The sequence below is a fragment of the Simochromis diagramma genome, unplaced genomic scaffold (assembly GCF_900408965.1).
Source record: "Simochromis diagramma unplaced genomic scaffold, fSimDia1.1 OVJJ01000304.1, whole genome shotgun sequence".
NCBI classification, from domain to species: Eukaryota; Metazoa; Chordata; class Actinopteri; order Cichliformes; family Cichlidae; genus Simochromis; species Simochromis diagramma.
The window spans coordinates 14,305,197-14,322,524 of NW_024387030.1; the positions used below are offsets into that span (position 1 = coordinate 14,305,197).

At 40.9% G+C, this 17,328-nt stretch overlaps 1 protein-coding gene across 4 annotated transcripts in view; it reads right to left on the reverse strand.

Annotated features, from left to right (window-relative positions):
• Positions 1–1,599: 1,599 nt before the first annotated feature.
• eml5 (EMAP like 5) overlaps positions 1,600–17,328 on the reverse strand; it is a 47,415-nt gene continuing 31,686 nt past the window's right edge. For 2 of the 4 annotated variants that reach the window (XM_040042197.1, XM_040042196.1), the window contains 20 exons: positions 15,255–15,431; positions 14,923–15,124; positions 14,708–14,834; positions 14,500–14,514; positions 12,035–12,043; positions 9,813–9,891; positions 8,627–8,756; positions 8,440–8,538; positions 6,992–7,012; positions 6,588–6,761; positions 6,303–6,511; positions 5,949–6,106; positions 5,603–5,717; positions 4,877–5,065; positions 4,601–4,773; positions 3,718–3,880; positions 3,529–3,632; positions 3,292–3,445; positions 1,769–1,869; positions 1,600–1,676 (listed from right to left, as the gene is read on the reverse strand). In XM_040042197.1, coding sequence (XP_039898131.1) covers positions 1,640–1,676; positions 1,769–1,869; positions 3,292–3,445; positions 3,529–3,632; positions 3,718–3,880; positions 4,601–4,773; positions 4,877–5,065; positions 5,603–5,717; positions 5,949–6,106; positions 6,303–6,511; positions 6,588–6,761; positions 6,992–7,012; positions 8,440–8,538; positions 8,627–8,756; positions 9,813–9,891; positions 12,035–12,043; positions 14,500–14,514; positions 14,708–14,834; positions 14,923–15,124; positions 15,255–15,431 — 2,436 coding nt within the window. In that variant the 3' untranslated portion in view covers positions 1,600–1,639. Of the gene's footprint in view, positions 1,677–1,768; positions 1,870–3,291; positions 3,446–3,528; positions 3,633–3,717; positions 3,881–4,600; positions 4,774–4,876; positions 5,066–5,602; positions 5,718–5,948; positions 6,107–6,302; positions 6,512–6,587; positions 6,762–6,991; positions 7,013–8,439; positions 8,539–8,626; positions 8,757–9,812; positions 9,892–12,034; positions 12,044–14,499; positions 14,515–14,707; positions 14,835–14,922; positions 15,125–15,254; positions 15,432–17,328 lie in introns of those variants that run through there. The other 2 variants (XM_040042198.1, XM_040042199.1) reach the window with 2 other exon arrangements.

The following is a 17,328-nucleotide window of genomic DNA, read 5'->3' on the forward strand; positions in this document are numbered from 1 at the left end:
TGTGGCAAAAGCTGTGGTCCCGAATAAATCTGAGCAAACGTGTACCTGGGGAGGAGATCATGGGGCAGAATCTGCAAGCCGAGCTTCTTGTGGTCGCCCTTCTTAAATCGATGGACATTGTGGTTCAAATTTTTTGCTGTCACTAATTTTTTTGATGGCAACACGTGGAGCTGGATCACCGGCACTTGGGAGGTGATCTAGGATACTTCATCTTGGAAAGGAAAACCTGAACCAGGGATGGGTTTGTCAGAATTCACCCAACTGCAAAACAACTGTAGCAATATAATTTTTCTAAAAATAAGTGCATTAGGGAATATTTGAGCAATTCTAAAGCATCATCAGTCTCAATAAACACGGATGAGTCCAAGTTTCAAAGATCATGGTTGTGTTTTATTTTAATTATTTTTTTAATAAAGTGGAATTTAAGAAACATCTCACAAAAATATACAAAAAGAATATCTACAAATGGTATATACACTGATGAAATGTAAATCAAAATATGCAGCAACTTTTTTTTAGTAGTTAGTCTTAATGCAAGGAGGAAATCTTTTGCACTTTTTTTTAATATTCTCTGATAAACATTCCATTTAAGCAATATCTTATTTCACGAAACATCAACGCACTGTTGAAAAAACATCACACCGCTCATAATCATGAAAATGCAACAACAACATATCGTAGCAGCACACTAAAAAGTGACCACTGGAACTGCAACGAGTGCAACGAGATCTCAATTTACAGCTGTTCTTTTTGTTTTCTGAGGAATTTGGTTCAGACAGATTGTCTTCCCGTAAGCCATGCACACACCCTTTAATAAATCACAAACGAATCCTCAAACACGGACGTTAATATGACATGAGGGGAACACTGCGGAGGGCGGGTGGGGTAGGTTGGGTGGGGGTTGAGGTCAACCAGTCAACAGCACGACCACGTTATCACGTCTTAAATGAACCACCAGGGCGACACAGTGAGCAGGTCAGGTGTACAGTGCATAGTATGCTTTGGCATGCTGACATCCAGAACATAACAGTGGATGTTACATTCAGGAGGAAGGCCACAGGATTTGGAATTACCAGTTAAAAACAGAATAAACGGATGAAAAAAAATAATAAAAAAAGGTAATAAATAAATAAAATGAAACAATACAAAAAGAATCCAAACCCTTCTAAACGCTCAGATTAAGGCTAATTCAGTTTGCTACATGTTTGTTTCCTTTTTTGAAAAATGGCATTGTCAGTAACACAATTTCAGAGGCCTGCCACATGGCAAAACTGCTATTTGGGACACATACACAGATAAGCTTGTTTTTCAAAAAAAGAAATAATGCATCACTGAAATGATATGCACATATTAGGTGTTTTATTCTTTTCTTCCTCAGTGACGATGTGATGTTAGGAGAGCAGGGCTGTATGCCCTCTGCCTGTTTTCACAATCAAGGACTGTGATGAAGATGAGCCTTGCACATATGCATGCACCTAGTTTTGAGGCAGTAAGTCGAATCACCGGTTTATCTCATTTACAAGCTGCCAGGTCCCTCCTCCTCCTCCTCCTCCTCGTTGTTTAAATGTATCCTTTAGTTTTCTTTTCTGTTTTTTTTTGACCCCTGACTTTCTGATGTTGGATGATCCCAGTGTGATCCTCAATGCGGGGCATGGACACACCTCCACACAAAGAGGCTGGAAGGGACATATAAGAAAAGGCTTGCATCACTTAACACTGAGACTGAAACACTTGTAAGCGATGGTGTAATTTGGATTCTCGGTCATACCTTCTGTCGTCCCCGCCGGCGCTGACGACAAAGCGATCTCCGTTTGTGAAGCGTACGTTTGTCAGATGAGCAGAATGGCCCAGGAATCGTTTGTGTTTGGCCTGAAACAGAACACAGAAAGTATTTATATAAACTGCTACTGATAGTTTTTAAAGTGCAGTAACACATTTATATATTATCTACACATGGATCACATGCGTAAGCTTATAGCAAAGCAATGGGTGTGCCATCGTGTTTTACCGAAATCTGCATTTTTCTGTTATTTCTGCTCACTTGATAAACAAAATTGTCTATTAGGCTTGAATAAATTATATTATATATTACAATTATATAAAGTTAATTTTTCTAGGTGATCAATTTGTCAGTTAACTGACAAATGATTATAAAAATAAATTCTATGGCCACTTTATTAGGTATACCTGTTCAGCTGCTTCATATTACAAATATGTCATAAAATCACATGTTGACAGGAGTATATATATATGTCTAGTTCTCTGGGATGTTTTCACAGATCCATCTCTAGGGATTACAGAATGGTCGGAAAAGAAGAAAACATCCAGTTCTCTGGGTGGAAATGTCTTGTTGATGTGAGAGGAGAATGGCCAGACTGCTTCAAACTGATTGAAAGCTAACAGTAACTCACTAACATGCATAAAAGCATCTCTGAAAACACGCTGAACCTTCACACTGAACCAGCACATCAACAGAAAAACAAACTTGGTGGTAGCTTCTATCGCCAAAATAGGACAATGGGAGATTGTAAAACTGTTGCCTGGTCTGATGAGTCCTGATTTCTGCTCCAACAGTCAGATGGTAGGGTCAGAATTTAGTATAGACAACATAAAAGCATGGATCTGCCCTGCCTGTATCAACAGTTCAGGCTGCTGCTGCTGTAATGGTGTGGGGGATATTTTCTTGGCACGTTTTGGGCTGCTTAGCACCAAATGGGAATCTTTTAAAATCCACAGCCTCCCGCAGTATTGCTGCTGACCATGTCCATCCCTTTATGACCACAGTGTCTTTATCTTCTGATGGCTGCTTCCAGCAGGATAACACACGATGCCACAGAGCTCATATCATATCTGGTTTGTTTAACATTACAATTAGTTCACTGTACTCAAGTGACCTCCACAGGAACTGAGGCAGCTCTGAAGGCTACTAGCAAAGTGTCACTTTTACATGGATTTGTGGCATCAAATAAAAAGTTTTTATTGTTGAAAAATGTTCTGACAAGTTCTGACAAGTATTAGTAGAGTCTGTGCACTTCTTTCAGGCCATTTATCTCACTGATCCCCTCAGACCTAAGGTTTGCATGTATTACTATTTTTTTGTTTGTTATTGCCACTAGGGGGCGGTGGAGACACAGACTGGAATTAAGATGAGCAGCACAGACCGCCAAAAAAATACCTAAAAATGTCCAAAGGGTTACTAAAACTGCCAGAAAAATGCCGGTAGTAGAAAACAGGTGCTGCCCTAATACATCAAACACAATCGCAATCATAAAATTATGCAATCATACTTACAAATTTCTCTGGACAGAGAAAGTCAAACAGCTTTACCATCCCAAAATCATCGCCCGTGACGATGTTAAGGCCCGAGTGGGACACGCAGGCACAGGTGACGTCTGCTTTGTCAGTGTTACGGGACCAGATCCCTACGACCTCGTCCCCAAGGACACTGGGTACACACACAGTGACATTTTCCTTAGTTTCCAAATAAATAAGGATGCCTTCTGTTACTCTTATTAGTGTGACCCTCACCTTGTCCAGGTGGCCCAGGTGATCCTGTCAATATAAGACTGTTCTGTGACCTGCTTCCCAGATGGCACCTCGTACACGAGTCGTTTATAAGCACCCGTGGATATCTGTTTAAAGACATGGCAGGTTAGAGAAGTATCAGCTCGCCAGCGTCTCACTCTCTCCTGCAACAAGTTAATGAGCCCTCCACACCTGGACGTAGTTGCTGTCGGCAGAAAAGTCCATCTGCATCACGAAGCTGGGGATGTCCCTGCAGCTGTTGATTCGGTTCAGCTGCGGGCCGAGCGTCAGGTCGTAGAAGTCAACGGCGCACTCATTGGAGCCCACAGCCAGGTAGCGAGAATTCGGACTGAACCTGCGAAGGAGGAGATGAAATCACAATTCTCCTCAGGTTTGTTTAACAGTACACCAAGTACAGTTGGAGTATACTTTAGTTTAGATGGTTCATTAAACATATCACAGTGACAAATCACATCAAAAAAATATTAAATGTCAATAAATATAAAAAATAAAATAAAAATAGAATCTATTCAAAGCAGGTGACACATAGTGTGGCGATTGTAGACATCCAGAGTCTCAATAAATGTGTTTTTCAGTGACTCATGAGGCAAGTTGTAAGAAAATATTTGACAGATACTAAAACTAAGGCTTATATTTGATTTTAGTTTTCTAATTCACAAGGTTTCAGTTTTTGGTTAACTAAAATGTCTTTTTTCACATCTAATTATAGTTTTTGGTTTAGTTTTAGTTAACCTTGCTCTGGACAGTGCAAATCATAATGTGTCCCAGACAAATGTCTTACTCTTAATCCATATGCAGCTGGCACTCGCTGACTTCAGCCCTAATCCTTTGAGATCCACACAAACATTTTGTCGGGAGCTTGAAACCAAAAATTGATTGTTTTTTGGCAGTGGCTGCTGAAGGGTGTAAATAATGACAAAACTGGCAGGACGGTCCACCTCACTAACGTCCTTCCTCATTACAAAAATGTTCTTTTATAAATAAGAAAAGACTTTTAGACACACCAAAAAAGTTTTTACTGAAGGAAAGTTTGACTGTGCTTTGTGTGCATTACCTAATATCCTGAATAGGTGAACGCCGGTCCCTTTTCTTCCCCCAGATTTTGAGCGAGGCGACCAGCAGGATGATGAATTCTCCATTCTTCATGCCGATGGCCACCATGTCTCCCTCAGGACTGTAGCTGATGGTGTGCGCCGGGTGGCCCAGGTTCACCTTATTCAGCATCTTCTGTTCCCCCCACATAGCGATGGAAAACCAGCACAGAGTTTCTGTTAACTTCTTGACAAACTGATGTAAATCTGAGGCTGCTCTGTTCAACGTAAGACCTGACCTTTTCTGGGATGTCCCACAGACGAACAGTGCCATCCTCTGCGGCTGACAGAAACACGTCTCTAGAAGGATGCGTGCCCAAACCCCATATCGGTCCGTCCATGTGTCCGTTCACCAGGATGTTGCACGCTGCATTCTTCTCTCCTACTTCAATGATCTCTGCATTCCTGGTCCCCACCAGGATTTTACCCTGGCACATCAAAAGAGATAACACTGGTCAGCATTTTGCTCCTGGGATTCTTTCACCTGCACTTAGTAAAGTTTCACCTGCCGACTCCAAATCTGAAAACCGTTGTCATCTTTTTTTTAGTTATGATGTATCAGATAACTATTACCACGGTAACAGCGGTAACTTCAGCATTTATGAAACAAGTTCGGTCCTGAGAAAAGTGAAGGCATAATTAAGGAGGGTTTTATTTTTTTGGTCTTGAAAGCTGTGAACCAAGTCTTGATGATGATTTAAAAAGAAAGTCATCTGAATCAGCAGCATGGGAAGCATTTGTGCAGCTTGACCAGTATTCTCTTGGCTATCACAGAGCAGAGAGTTATACTGAGCTTGTAGAGAACAGCTGAAAGCATATCAGCTAATGAGCACCAGAATATCTCAGACTCATATCTGAAATCCCTGTAATAGACTAGATTAAGAGCTGGCCTAAAGGTCCCAGTGGCAAACCACAAACATTGGACAATTTTTTTTAAATCAAGCACCGTGTGATTTGTGACCTACCTTTCCCCGGCATACAGAGCGAACACAGTCTATGATTTGTCCGGTTTCTAACCGAAAGGCTCTGCAGCGTTTCAGCTCCTGATCCCAGAGCTTCAGAGCACCGCCCTCCTTTGACCTGTGGAAAATAACCATGGGAATCTCTTTCATTCATATCTTAAATAAATACATGTATTTAATCCTGTTAATATGCATTTTTCAACATTAGGTTTAATATTATTTCCTCCAAGGTGTTTCCTCAAGCTATATTTTGCCTGGGCACAGTGTTTATACATGCCTATAATAAACTGACACCTGACATCTTACTAATATGGAATATAACATATGAATGTAACAGAGAAGAACTTACGGTCTTTCTTTGCCTCCGGTGACGATGAGGCCGTCCCTCAGTGTGGTGTACATAGTGAACACGGGGCCCGTATGAGCTTTGGCCACTATTCTTACTAGAATGTGTTCCTTCCACACACACACATCCCCACTTATGGTACCTGTAAATGTCAAGTTATTCTGAAAAGAAAACAAATCTGCACTAATCTAGTGGCCTAAGAGAGCAGAGCAAGCAGCACAAAAACAGTTCACAGCACATTCAAGCATACAGTGTGGCATCTGTCGAGCTGTAAATATTATTAGACTTGATTCACGAGGTAAAAACAAACAGCGTGTTAAAATTGGAGGCAGAACAGGCATCACGGGATTGACTTACAGCTCCAAATGCTACAGAAAGCATGGTCTGCATCCGAGCGTCCTCCAGGGTACTGAGCACGCCTTTCTTGCTGAGCAAAGCTCGGCCAGCTAATGTCCAGAAACGCACGTGCTTGATGCCCACAGACACAAAGTGTGTGTCTGAGTCCGGCCGAAACTCGGCCACAAAGATCCTCTGGGTGTGACCTATCCGGCTGGCCACTTTGGCACCTGAAAGCAAGCGTGTTTGTTCTGTCAGTGAAAATCCCAGCAGCAAAATCAGGGAAGTGCTTTTTTGTTTTCCTACCTTCTTGCCACTTCCAGATGGTGACAGTGTGTTCGGGATCCAGGCCCACAGACAGCAGGAGTTTTCCTGTGGCACTGAAACTAACAGAACAAACTCCACCCGCGTGGAAACAGCGTAGCACCGACAGCGTCTGCTTGGTCATGGCATCCCACACATGGATAGATGGAGACGTGGCTAAGGGAAAGCAAACAGACATTTTATCACAGTTATTCTTAATTCTTAATTACGCCTTTAGATATGATTTTCTATTCCTCAAAGTTCTGTTTTATTTTATACACTGCTCTCTACAAATTTTATATTCTTATTTGGCAACTTTTTGAAGGTAGATATTGCCACTAGATGGCAGTGACTTCACATACTTAGTGGTCAGATCCTTAACAGTTGTTGAATGTTTAAACTCTTACCTGACATGTCACCGATATCACCTGTAAACCAAAATAAAAAAACACTTTTATTGACAAAAACATGGCTTTTGAGCAGCAGTGGTAACCAAAACTTCAACAAAACCATTAGCCTTTAAACTAGCTAACAAAAGTGATCTGCAAATTAAAAAGAGATCAGTTGTCCTGTCACAACTCCTTTGTCACTTCTCTTTTACAATGTGAGAAAAATATACTTTTAATAAATTCCTACAGGTACAGATGAGGACAGAATTAGTAGCCTTACTTTGAAAATGTCTTTTTTTTTAAGCATTTCCCTAAGTGTTAAGTTTTTAACACAGCTTTTTCAAACTTATTTTTACAAAAGCTAAAAACTACGAGGGTCAGAATTATTACCCCTCTGATGCTAATATCAATTTGTGAATCATTTTTGCTGGATTTTGCTGCCTGCGGTCGTTTGCTGCAGTTTTCATCAAGTCTCACATGTCTCCTGAAATCCTTTTATGATCTGCTGACGTCAACAGTAGTTTCCAGTTCACCCCACAGATTTTCAGTGGGATTCAAGTCAGGGCTTTGTGCAGGCCAGTAAATAACATCTTGTCCTTCCGGAGATAGTTCATCACCAGGAGTGATGGATGTTTTGGGTTGTTGTCGTATTGGAAGACAATGCTACGACCCAGACATGCTTTTGCTATTTTCTTCCTAAATCTTTACTTTCTTTCTTTCGTCATGACTTTCTTCCACCTTGACCCGATTCCCAGTTCCTGACACACTGCAGCGTCCGCACAGCTTCGGTGGGGATGGCGTTCTTTGTGTTGTAGGCCTCTCCCTTCTTTCTCCAAACATAAGCAGCTTCTGTGTCCAAAGAGCTCTAGTTTCATCTCATATGCTCAAAGGACACACTTCCAGTATCCATAATCTTTCTGCAGGTTGTCCTTAGGATACTTCAGTTTGACTTGAAGGTGTCTCTTCTGCAGAAGTGGAGTTTTCTTGCTTTCCAACCTCGCAGTCCATTCCTCTGCAGAGCTCTAGTGATTGTCTTCTGGAGAATGACTCGGCTACGTCAAGTCTTGGCAGTTGTTCTGGGGTCTTTAGGCACATCTCCCACGAGTCTTTGAAATCTGTCTCTTCCTTACTCTGCCAGGCTTGTTACGTACAACGTGGCTTCCTTTGAATTTCTTGATGACACTTCTCACTCCACTTCTTGACATGTTTTCTCAAGTCTAAACTGATTTCTTTTATATTTTGGCATCAAGTGGCATTGGAAAAACTTCAACAAAAATGTAAAATTTCATAGCAGTGCTAATAATGTTGTCCTCATCTGTATTCATGTTTTAAAAATGGTGATCTGGAGATTTGGTTGATTGTGCTGATAAGCTTATAAGAGGGAGATGTATGGTAATCCAACACAGGACAGAGACTAGAGAAAGAAGCAGCTGCTGACACAGGAGGGCGACTTTTCACAAACATACCTACTTGGCCAGTTGCCACCACGTTGGGGAATTTGGGGTGTTGATTGATGGTCAGGCACAAAATGTCGTCACTGTGTTCCACATAGAAACTTTGGCAGGCTGTGTGAATACACACATACACACATTACATTAAATACGTGATTTTTTTTTTTGCTTTGATGGTTTAGTCGATCTTCTGCCGACTTACAAGTCGTCAAGTTGAGGACAATACCGACGGAGGCCGTGTGGTAGATTATGTCAGTCCCCTCATTCAGGTAGTGCACGTTGTTGCGGCAGTCGTTGCCACGGTAACCAAACACCAGCTCTAACACCAGGTCCTGTGGGAGAGTCAGGGGGGGAAAAAAAGGCGATCTGAAAGTCAGAAAGGTTAACGCCATGACAACCAAGATCTTCAGGGCCAGCTTGCTCGCTGAAGATCGCCATCATTCGATTAGAGCATCATCATCATCCTCATCCACAGAGAGGCTATGTGGACTGAGGATGAGCATGCAGTGTCTTAGGCTAAAATGATCACATTAGAAAACAGCATTCTCAATCATCTGCTAATCTAAGACAGACAAGCCTTCTTGGGTCTACACAAATACATCATTTGTGTATCTGTATTAATGTGCTCAGGTGAGAATGTGAGGCATGAGTGTAGATTTCAGCGGATGCAGGGGACACGTGTCCTTCAATATTTACAATGCATGCATTTGTCTCCTCTGATAAAACAGTTAAGAGGGGTTGTGGCACCTCTCTGAATCTGTGGGCACACAGACTGTTAACCACGAAGGTCACAGGAGATCATGTGACAATAAAGCCTTTTTTCTCAAAATATCTGAATTACGTTGTACCGTTTGCTTTAAAGCGTTTTCCAAGCTTTAAAGTGTTGCTGCCAGTTTGATGAAAATCTTAACGTATTGTTCCCTGACCTTGTTTTCAGCCTGCATGCTAGTTGAGGTGCGCACATTTCCTAAAAAACATCCCAGAACAGAGAGCACGAGCCGAAATCTCGCAGAAACACATAACGGCTGTGACATTTCATCAAAATAAACGTACTTATCAATATCCCCAAGCAAAAGGAAAATATCTGGCACAACTGGAAACTCATTAATCTTTTACCCTCCAATCTAAAACCAGGCAAAAATAAAACACAAAAGAGTGCATCACACCTACACTTGTGTTACATTACATAAGATTAATTGTATGAAAGTCCAGAAGGCTGGAGTGCCCATTTTTTTATTTAATAAATTCATTTTCACAATGAATCCATGCAGGAAAAGAACTGCAATACGAGAAAAGAAGTGACTGACACTCAAAATCTTCCATGTGACGATCACAGCACCCCTGCCAGGGTTCAAATGAAACCAGCACTCATGACATTAGGTCCTTACCTCGATGGGTCTCTTCTTTTTGCCGACATTGTTGGTCTGCAGCTTCTCTGGCTGTGGCAGCGCTCTGCTGACAGGAGGCCTGAAACAGACAGCTGTGATAAGAGAATTGGCGTAGAGCTGCTTTTCATGCTGACAGCAATAATGATGATGACGAACATAATAAGGATCATTGCACTACCGTTGTTACATGAATATAACACTGCTTACTCTTCACAGCACTCTGCGTCTCCTGTATTTGGCTGTGTGAGCTCTTCTTTATCACTTTCAGTTACTTCCTGTTTAATTTTCAGGGTAAGTTTCCTGCTTATGTTTCCAATCGTGCCTTCATTATTGTCTGATTTAACTTACTGCTGTCTTATTAGCCTCCTCCTGGTGCGTACTCAGTCAGATCGACGAGTCATCTTCCTCAAGCATTTTTTTTTAAATTATTAACTTGTGTCAGCAACTGGTTCCACCTAAGAACTTCACTACACTTCTTATAGCATATTTTAGTAAGTAATTAGTGGTTAATATCAATAGCAAGCTGCTTCTCTACTGTTTTCGAGCTGAAACACAAAATAAACTGGAATATCAATGACGTAGTAGCTCAACTGGCTCACGATCCATCACAATTCAAAAGTTATTGTAGTGTGTGAAGAAGAAGAACAGAATGAAAGCTATAAATTAAGTTAAAGAGGATCACGACAGGTTTAGTATCCAGGACAAATGAACGTCTTGAACACCACCAAATGAAAGCAGAGACTTCAGGAGTGATAAACATGTGCGGTCAGTAGTAACTACTGCCATAAAAACCATGAATATATATGAACGCAGTGGCATGACATCAATTCAGTGCACTGGTCATATTACTGATGTTACTTTAACAGTCATAGGAATGCCACCACTATGCTTCCATAATGTGGGACTAAACCAACAGTTAGACCTGTTCATTTTCATTATTTTGTGCATACAAAAGTTAGCACAATGAAGAATTGTTAAACCTTGCCTCGTTTGCCTCGAGCACACTTAGGTGACAGAATCATTTTTTAATGTAAGCGTTTGACAAAACAGAAATCGTTTCCTGGTTTAAATTTGGATGATTTCCCCTTCAGGATCATCTCTTCAGGCTTCTCTTGACAGCTTTCAGCTTGGCTGCTATTTTTAGATCTCTCTGAGGTCCTGTTCTGTCCCTCTTTTGTTCCCATGCGAAGTGTGCTGGATCTCCTCCAGTGCGCACAAAAGTTGCTTTGGAATCTGGGAAATGGGGCTGACGAGGCGAAAAGTTGTGTTGGCGTGACCAAAGCACAGTTCAGGTCAGGATGTCACTGCAACGATAGCCTCACCCTGGCAGACAAATTCATGTTGCACAACCCTGTGGGCGATGAAAACAACCAAACAAAACTCCAATAGAAAACTACTCATTTACAATTCAGCTCTTGTGTTTCTTTAAATCAGGGCTGTCAAACTCAATTCAGTCTCAATCTCAATGTCCCACCAAATTTTCCTGTTTTTAATAAGTAACAGAATTCTAATAACGTTCACCTGGATCACAGCAAAGAGTTTAAAAAAGCTGAAACACAAACCCAAATGAAAGACACAATTTACCCCACTCGGGCAAAATTTATACATTTTTTTGCAAACTTTAACCCTGGAAAACCCATGGGATCAAATTTAACCCCATGGTTTCCCTAGTAAACCCATGGGGTCGGATCTGACCCCATGGGTTCTCCAGGGTTAAACACTCCTGTTTAAACTAGATTAATGTCTGAAATGTGGCAATTAAAATAAAAGCTATTTTAAAAATTTATCTTAGAATAGTGCCCTTTTTGAGGTTTAGTGACTAAACAATAGCAGTATTTATTCACAGTTCAAACTATGGAAAAGTAAAGCTAGCATCCCACACAGGGAGCAGTGGTGTAATTAATGATGTTACTGCAGTTTTCACACTTTGCAAAGCCATCCAGGCTGAATTAGACTCGTTGGTGAGCCAATATTGAAATATTTGAAACCCCTGCTGTGTATTAAAAGTTAGGCTTCTCTTGAAATTCTGTGCAAGTTTGAGGTCAAGGGTAAGAGGCAAGAGGTCAGAGCAGGACCACCAACAATCCAAAAATAGCAGATTTCTACAAGCCAACTCCTGTAACTTTATATGAACAAACCGTAGTTAATGCAGGTCAGAAGAAGACCACAAAAGTGATAGCGAGGAGAAAATGAAGAGTAGAAAAACACAGTGAGGAACTTACCTCGATCCTCTTCATGGCAGCAACGACAAAGAAAAAACAAGAGTTAGAAAAAAAGGTTTCCCACAGCGCTCACTGCTGCCAGGCGGACACGTGCAAAGCAACACCTCAGCCACTGAGGATATAAAGTACAAGAGTCAGTGCCGCCGTGTAACCATGACAACCAAAGTCCATTTCTATGACAACCGCTGCCCAGAAGATGCTGCGTGGTTGGTTGCGTCGATGTCAGAAAAATAAATGAATCAATCAATCTGTGAAAGAACAAATCTGAAGCACCGACGGTCGGTGATGCATTCGAGACGTTTTATAATTGTGGGAAAGTTCATAATGCATGATCTGGAACAATAAGAAACTGATCGTCTAAAAGACTTTTAAAGGGATGATCATGTATAATGTTAATATTTCTTATCGCTTGATATCACTATAATCCTCCCATTTCTCCCCGAGTCGCTGACTGTTGAAAAGATTTAGTACTACTTGTTCAGAGTCTGTTGCGATGACTACGAACGAGGACAGGACACTGCAGCAAAATAATTCAATGTCTTATTGAACTTTAAGCCCCATTTTTTCCTGGTAGTGAGAACGCCCAAAACAGGGATTTAATTTGTCCAGCTTTTTTCAAACATGAACTCCAGACAAGAACGAAAAACGAACACAATCATCCGTCGATGTGTTGTTTTTAATGTGATTCTTTCTAATTCTCGTGTTTCTCTGTCTTGCTCATGTCCCTTCTCTCGCACTCTTCTGTATTCCCTCATCTTTTTCTTTTTTACCATGTTTGGTGTTCATGTTTAAGGAGCCCTACAAGGGACACTGGAGAAGGAAAAATTGAAGATATATTTTTGCAAGATCGCGCAAAAGTTTTTCATTTAAGTCCATGCACTTTCAAATCAGTACTGAAACCTGTCACACACCTGCGAGAGAGATTCAGAGATTTTTACTTTGAGCTTGGCATCAACTACAAAGACATTAACTCAGTGCTTTGCAGTTTTTTCTCCAATGTCCCCTGCAGGGCTCTGTACATGTTCATGTCTCAGCAATACTTATAGCTGTTTTTTTCACATGTCCTGCTTCAGTGTCCTTGGGAAAGATACCCAACCCAAGTTGGCTTCACTTCATCTGTATGAGTGTGCGTGTGTGTGTTAGTGCATAAATCCATAGAAGAAAGCGCTGTAAGTACTGTGGCTCGTACTTAAAAGTGCTCAAGTGTTCAATTAGAGTAAAAGAGCACTTTATAAGTCCAAGTCATTGATCATTTTTGCTTTTAATTCCTGTTTTTTCCCTCTTTTATGACTGTGTGCCACACCTTATCATCTTTACCTGTGTCTTGTTTCCTACCTGTGTCTGTCAATCACCTGTGCATATAGTCCTACTTCATCCATCTTTGTCAAGCTTCTCTCTTTGTGCTTCTGATCTGTGTTTTGATCCCTGCTTGCATTAACATATTACCATATGAAGCCTGTTTCTTGTTCTTATCACCTTCTACTTTTGGGTCTTCTCACTAAGATTTTACAACTTCAGTTTCCAGCGGAAACTGGAAACTGTTACTGGAGTGTGTCAAAGACCAGACAGATCTGCACTTTTTTTCACATTAAAGCGTTGCACTCAGGAGCTTGTAGGTAAGATTGTTTCACATCCTTTCTTACTGATTTTCTCATTTGTTTTCTTACATTAATTCTGACTTGGGGAAAGTTATTTATTTTGCACTTTATTTTCTTAAGGCTTCACTGTAGTGACTCCCTCCTCACTCACCCGCCTACAACCAGTTCAGAATCAGCATCAAATCAATCTTTTGACTAGTTTTAGCACATTACCCCTACTCTGGCTTCTTTCCATTTTTAACATTTGTACATTTAACACATGTCTGTGTCGTACCCCAGGCTGCACAGCAGAAATGTTGAGATTCTCAGATTCACAAGAGGAGCCACTCTAGATTCAAAGCTTAACTCTAAAGGTGATAATGCTTTGCTTGGATATAGCATGACCTGACTTGAAAGATAAGGTTTGCAGATTTTCCTCGAATCACTTCTTAAATCATATTTTTGTAGCACAGCTTTTATGTAATCCCATCTTTTCTTGTGTTTTTGTTTTTTAACTGTTGGTGTTTTTTATAATGAAAATTTGATTTGTGCATTTTGCCATCCCCTTTTCCTTATATTAACCTTTTAATTTGACCATTTTGTGGGCTTAACGATTGACTTCCTGTTTGAATGTGGTGTTCTGCTTTTTGCTTGTCTGTCAAAGTGAGTTTCAAAGAGTTTATAATCTTTATTTCAGAGCTGCTATATGAGCAAAGTTAATATTGTGCATATCAGTTGGGTAATGTCTACAAAAACTAAGGGTTATGGTGCATGTGTGAAAACATGTAATGGGATCAAGGCCACACTTTTTGCTGTTACATACAGTTTGCCTATGTGCCTATGCTTATTGCTTTAGCAGAATCGCTCTATATAATTACAAGAACTTACCTGACTACCCCTTGTCTTCAAGTGGAATAAAATAATGGAGCAGGATAGTGACAGATGGACAGCCATTAAAGGAAAGAAGAGCAGAAAAGGCAGAGTTATTTCAAAAGGAAAGGGACAGGACAGGGCTGTGTGAAGAAGTCAGGTTTGGCTTTAGCTTGACACAAAAGCCTCGTTATTATTATTGCGTCACTGCTTCAGTGAGGAATACCTTTCATCCACAGAGGGCTCTTTCAGCTGCAAGTGGGGTTTCACGCCTGTCATTGGTCGCATGTTGGTGGATAAGGCCTTGATGGTGTAGTTGATTTCGTTCTCCCTCGTCACATCGCTGTCATAACCTGGTGGGGCAAAAGGAAACTCGATTTTTCATTCGACAAGAGGATCACGTCTGACAAATAAAAATCTTAGAAGAACTCAATTTCTTGCCTCCATCGTCCTCGCTCTCAATATCCGACTCCTCGCTGTCACACTGTCTGATTTCGCGGTGGCCCTCGGGCTCGTGGGCCCAAATCATGAGGCACGTGTCACCCCCACCGACAGTCACCAAGAGGCTGTCGTCGTGGGTCCATCGCACATTAGTAACATGTGTGCTGTGGGCCACGTAGCGTTTGAACTTTGCATACTTCCCCTGGGGGAGAAGGACGCTATTTAACATTTGTGACATTAACACATAATTAACATAAAATTTGCACAACTTATAACTCGAGTCATGCGATGTTTAAACAAGACAATACAGAGAATTATGCACTGTGTCGAACCTTGACAGGATATCTGAAGAGCTTGATGTATCCTAGATCATCTCCTGTTGCTAGCACCTTCCTGTCATTACTAAGGCAGGCAGCGGTCACCTCAGTGACCTCGCTTATCACAGGCCAGATGCCCTCAACAGATGTTCCCAGGACACACGTCCATGTGCTCCAATCGATCTTCTCCACCTGAATAAAGCCAGGAAATAAGAAAACAAATGTCAAACTGGAAGGACATTAACATAGGTTAGAAATGCAGTCTGAGGGTTTTACTCCAAGAAGCCTCACAGGTAAAACGAAAATATTATATTGAATTCTAAACCCTACAGAACCCCACACCATGCCTTTATTAGAAGATTCAACGTTTGGAACCATCTGTAATCTTCAGTGGCTGGAGGAAGATAATTTATAATACACCAGCTGCCAAAGGAAATGATTTAAAATATAAGAATATATCTTTTGGATGAATAATTATGTGCTGCTTGGAAAAGCTTTTGCACAAATTTCTTAATGTAAAAAGAAAAATCCAGAGTCAGATGTGACAGACTTTTAGTGCACAGCTTAAAGTGGACCTATTATGGTCATTTATAGCTTTATATTTTTATTCCAGGACTCAAGCAGAGAAGCTTTGCTGCAGCACATTAGTTTACCCATGTAAAAACTCAAGCTGTGATATACTGCCCGCTGCAAATAAAAGGTTTAAACAGCAGGCAGGTGGGGCTTCTTAAGCCTTATTAGGAAAATCAGCACTGACTGATGTCATAAATTGTTAATAGTGGAAAAAAGTGTCTGAAACTGAGCATTTAGGGCAGTCTGAAGGTTGAGTTTTAGACTCACAGTAAGTTTCACTTAGAGACACGATTACCTAATTATTTGAAACTAGGGTCATATTTAATACAAGCATTCATCACTGCGGGATCGTCAAAAGGATCATCATGTTGCCTTTAAACTACACGTTGACATTGTCCTTTTTTTGCTAAAAGTTCTATCAGACGATGGGTTTCCTACCATCATCATTGTTTGGTCAGAGAGTATCGTATGGTTGGTGGAATTCACTCCCTATTATTTTGTGCTTCTGCCACTATGTAAATAACACTGGATGTCTGTTAAATGTCAGGCTACAGCTGTAAGATGGTCAGCTTGCCTTAAAGGAAGAACTGGAAAAGTGGAAAATAGTTTAACAGACCTGGCTCAACTAGTTAGCTGCTTACACATGCTCCCAGTATATTTGCTAAGCTAAGCTATGCTAACTTCTGCTGGCTCCAGTATGGAGGAGGTGGTTGGTGACAGAATGCTGGCAAGAGTCCTGGCAATCACGGACAACGACTCCCACCCCCTTCATAACACACTGGACACACTGACCGTTTCAGCAACACATTCCTTCAACCCGCTTTGTGAAGGAACAACACACGAGGTCGTTCCTTCCTGCTGCTATCAGACTCTTTAATTCTTCTAACTGGGTCAGACCTGCCCGTACTGAACAGGACTAAACACCCCTCACTGCACTCCATTACTTATTGTAAGCCACGATGTGTATTTACACACCTGTGCACCTATAATATCCCAGACACATTTAATATTTGTATTCTTTTATATTTATATTCATAGTTATAGTTGCCTGTTGTATGTATTTCCCGTTTATTACGTTTCTCTGATCTGATTTTGCACAAATTAATGTGATCATAACATCGGATTTTGGCATAAAGATGACATGCTGTATTAAAATGACACATTTAAATATTTAGTGAATAAACAGGAAATAAAATGGGACCACGAACAGAGCCTTGAGGCTCTCCACAGCACAAACTATCTCATCAATAGAAACAAAGAAAAAGGCAAAAAAAACCCAAAACAAAACACAAGCCAGGCAAGAGCAGACCTAACCTTTCAGTTACAACCCTACAACTACTGCGGACTAACACTAGGAATGTTAGGGAATAATAGACGAATGGATCACAATGAGGTAAAATGAGAAGGGAGGACGTCTAATGCTCCACTGAGACGTGACCTAGTGACATCTCTCATCTCTGACCTTTATTTTCTTAACGCTCCCTGTTTCTGTGTGCCTCACAAGCAGTGTGAATGT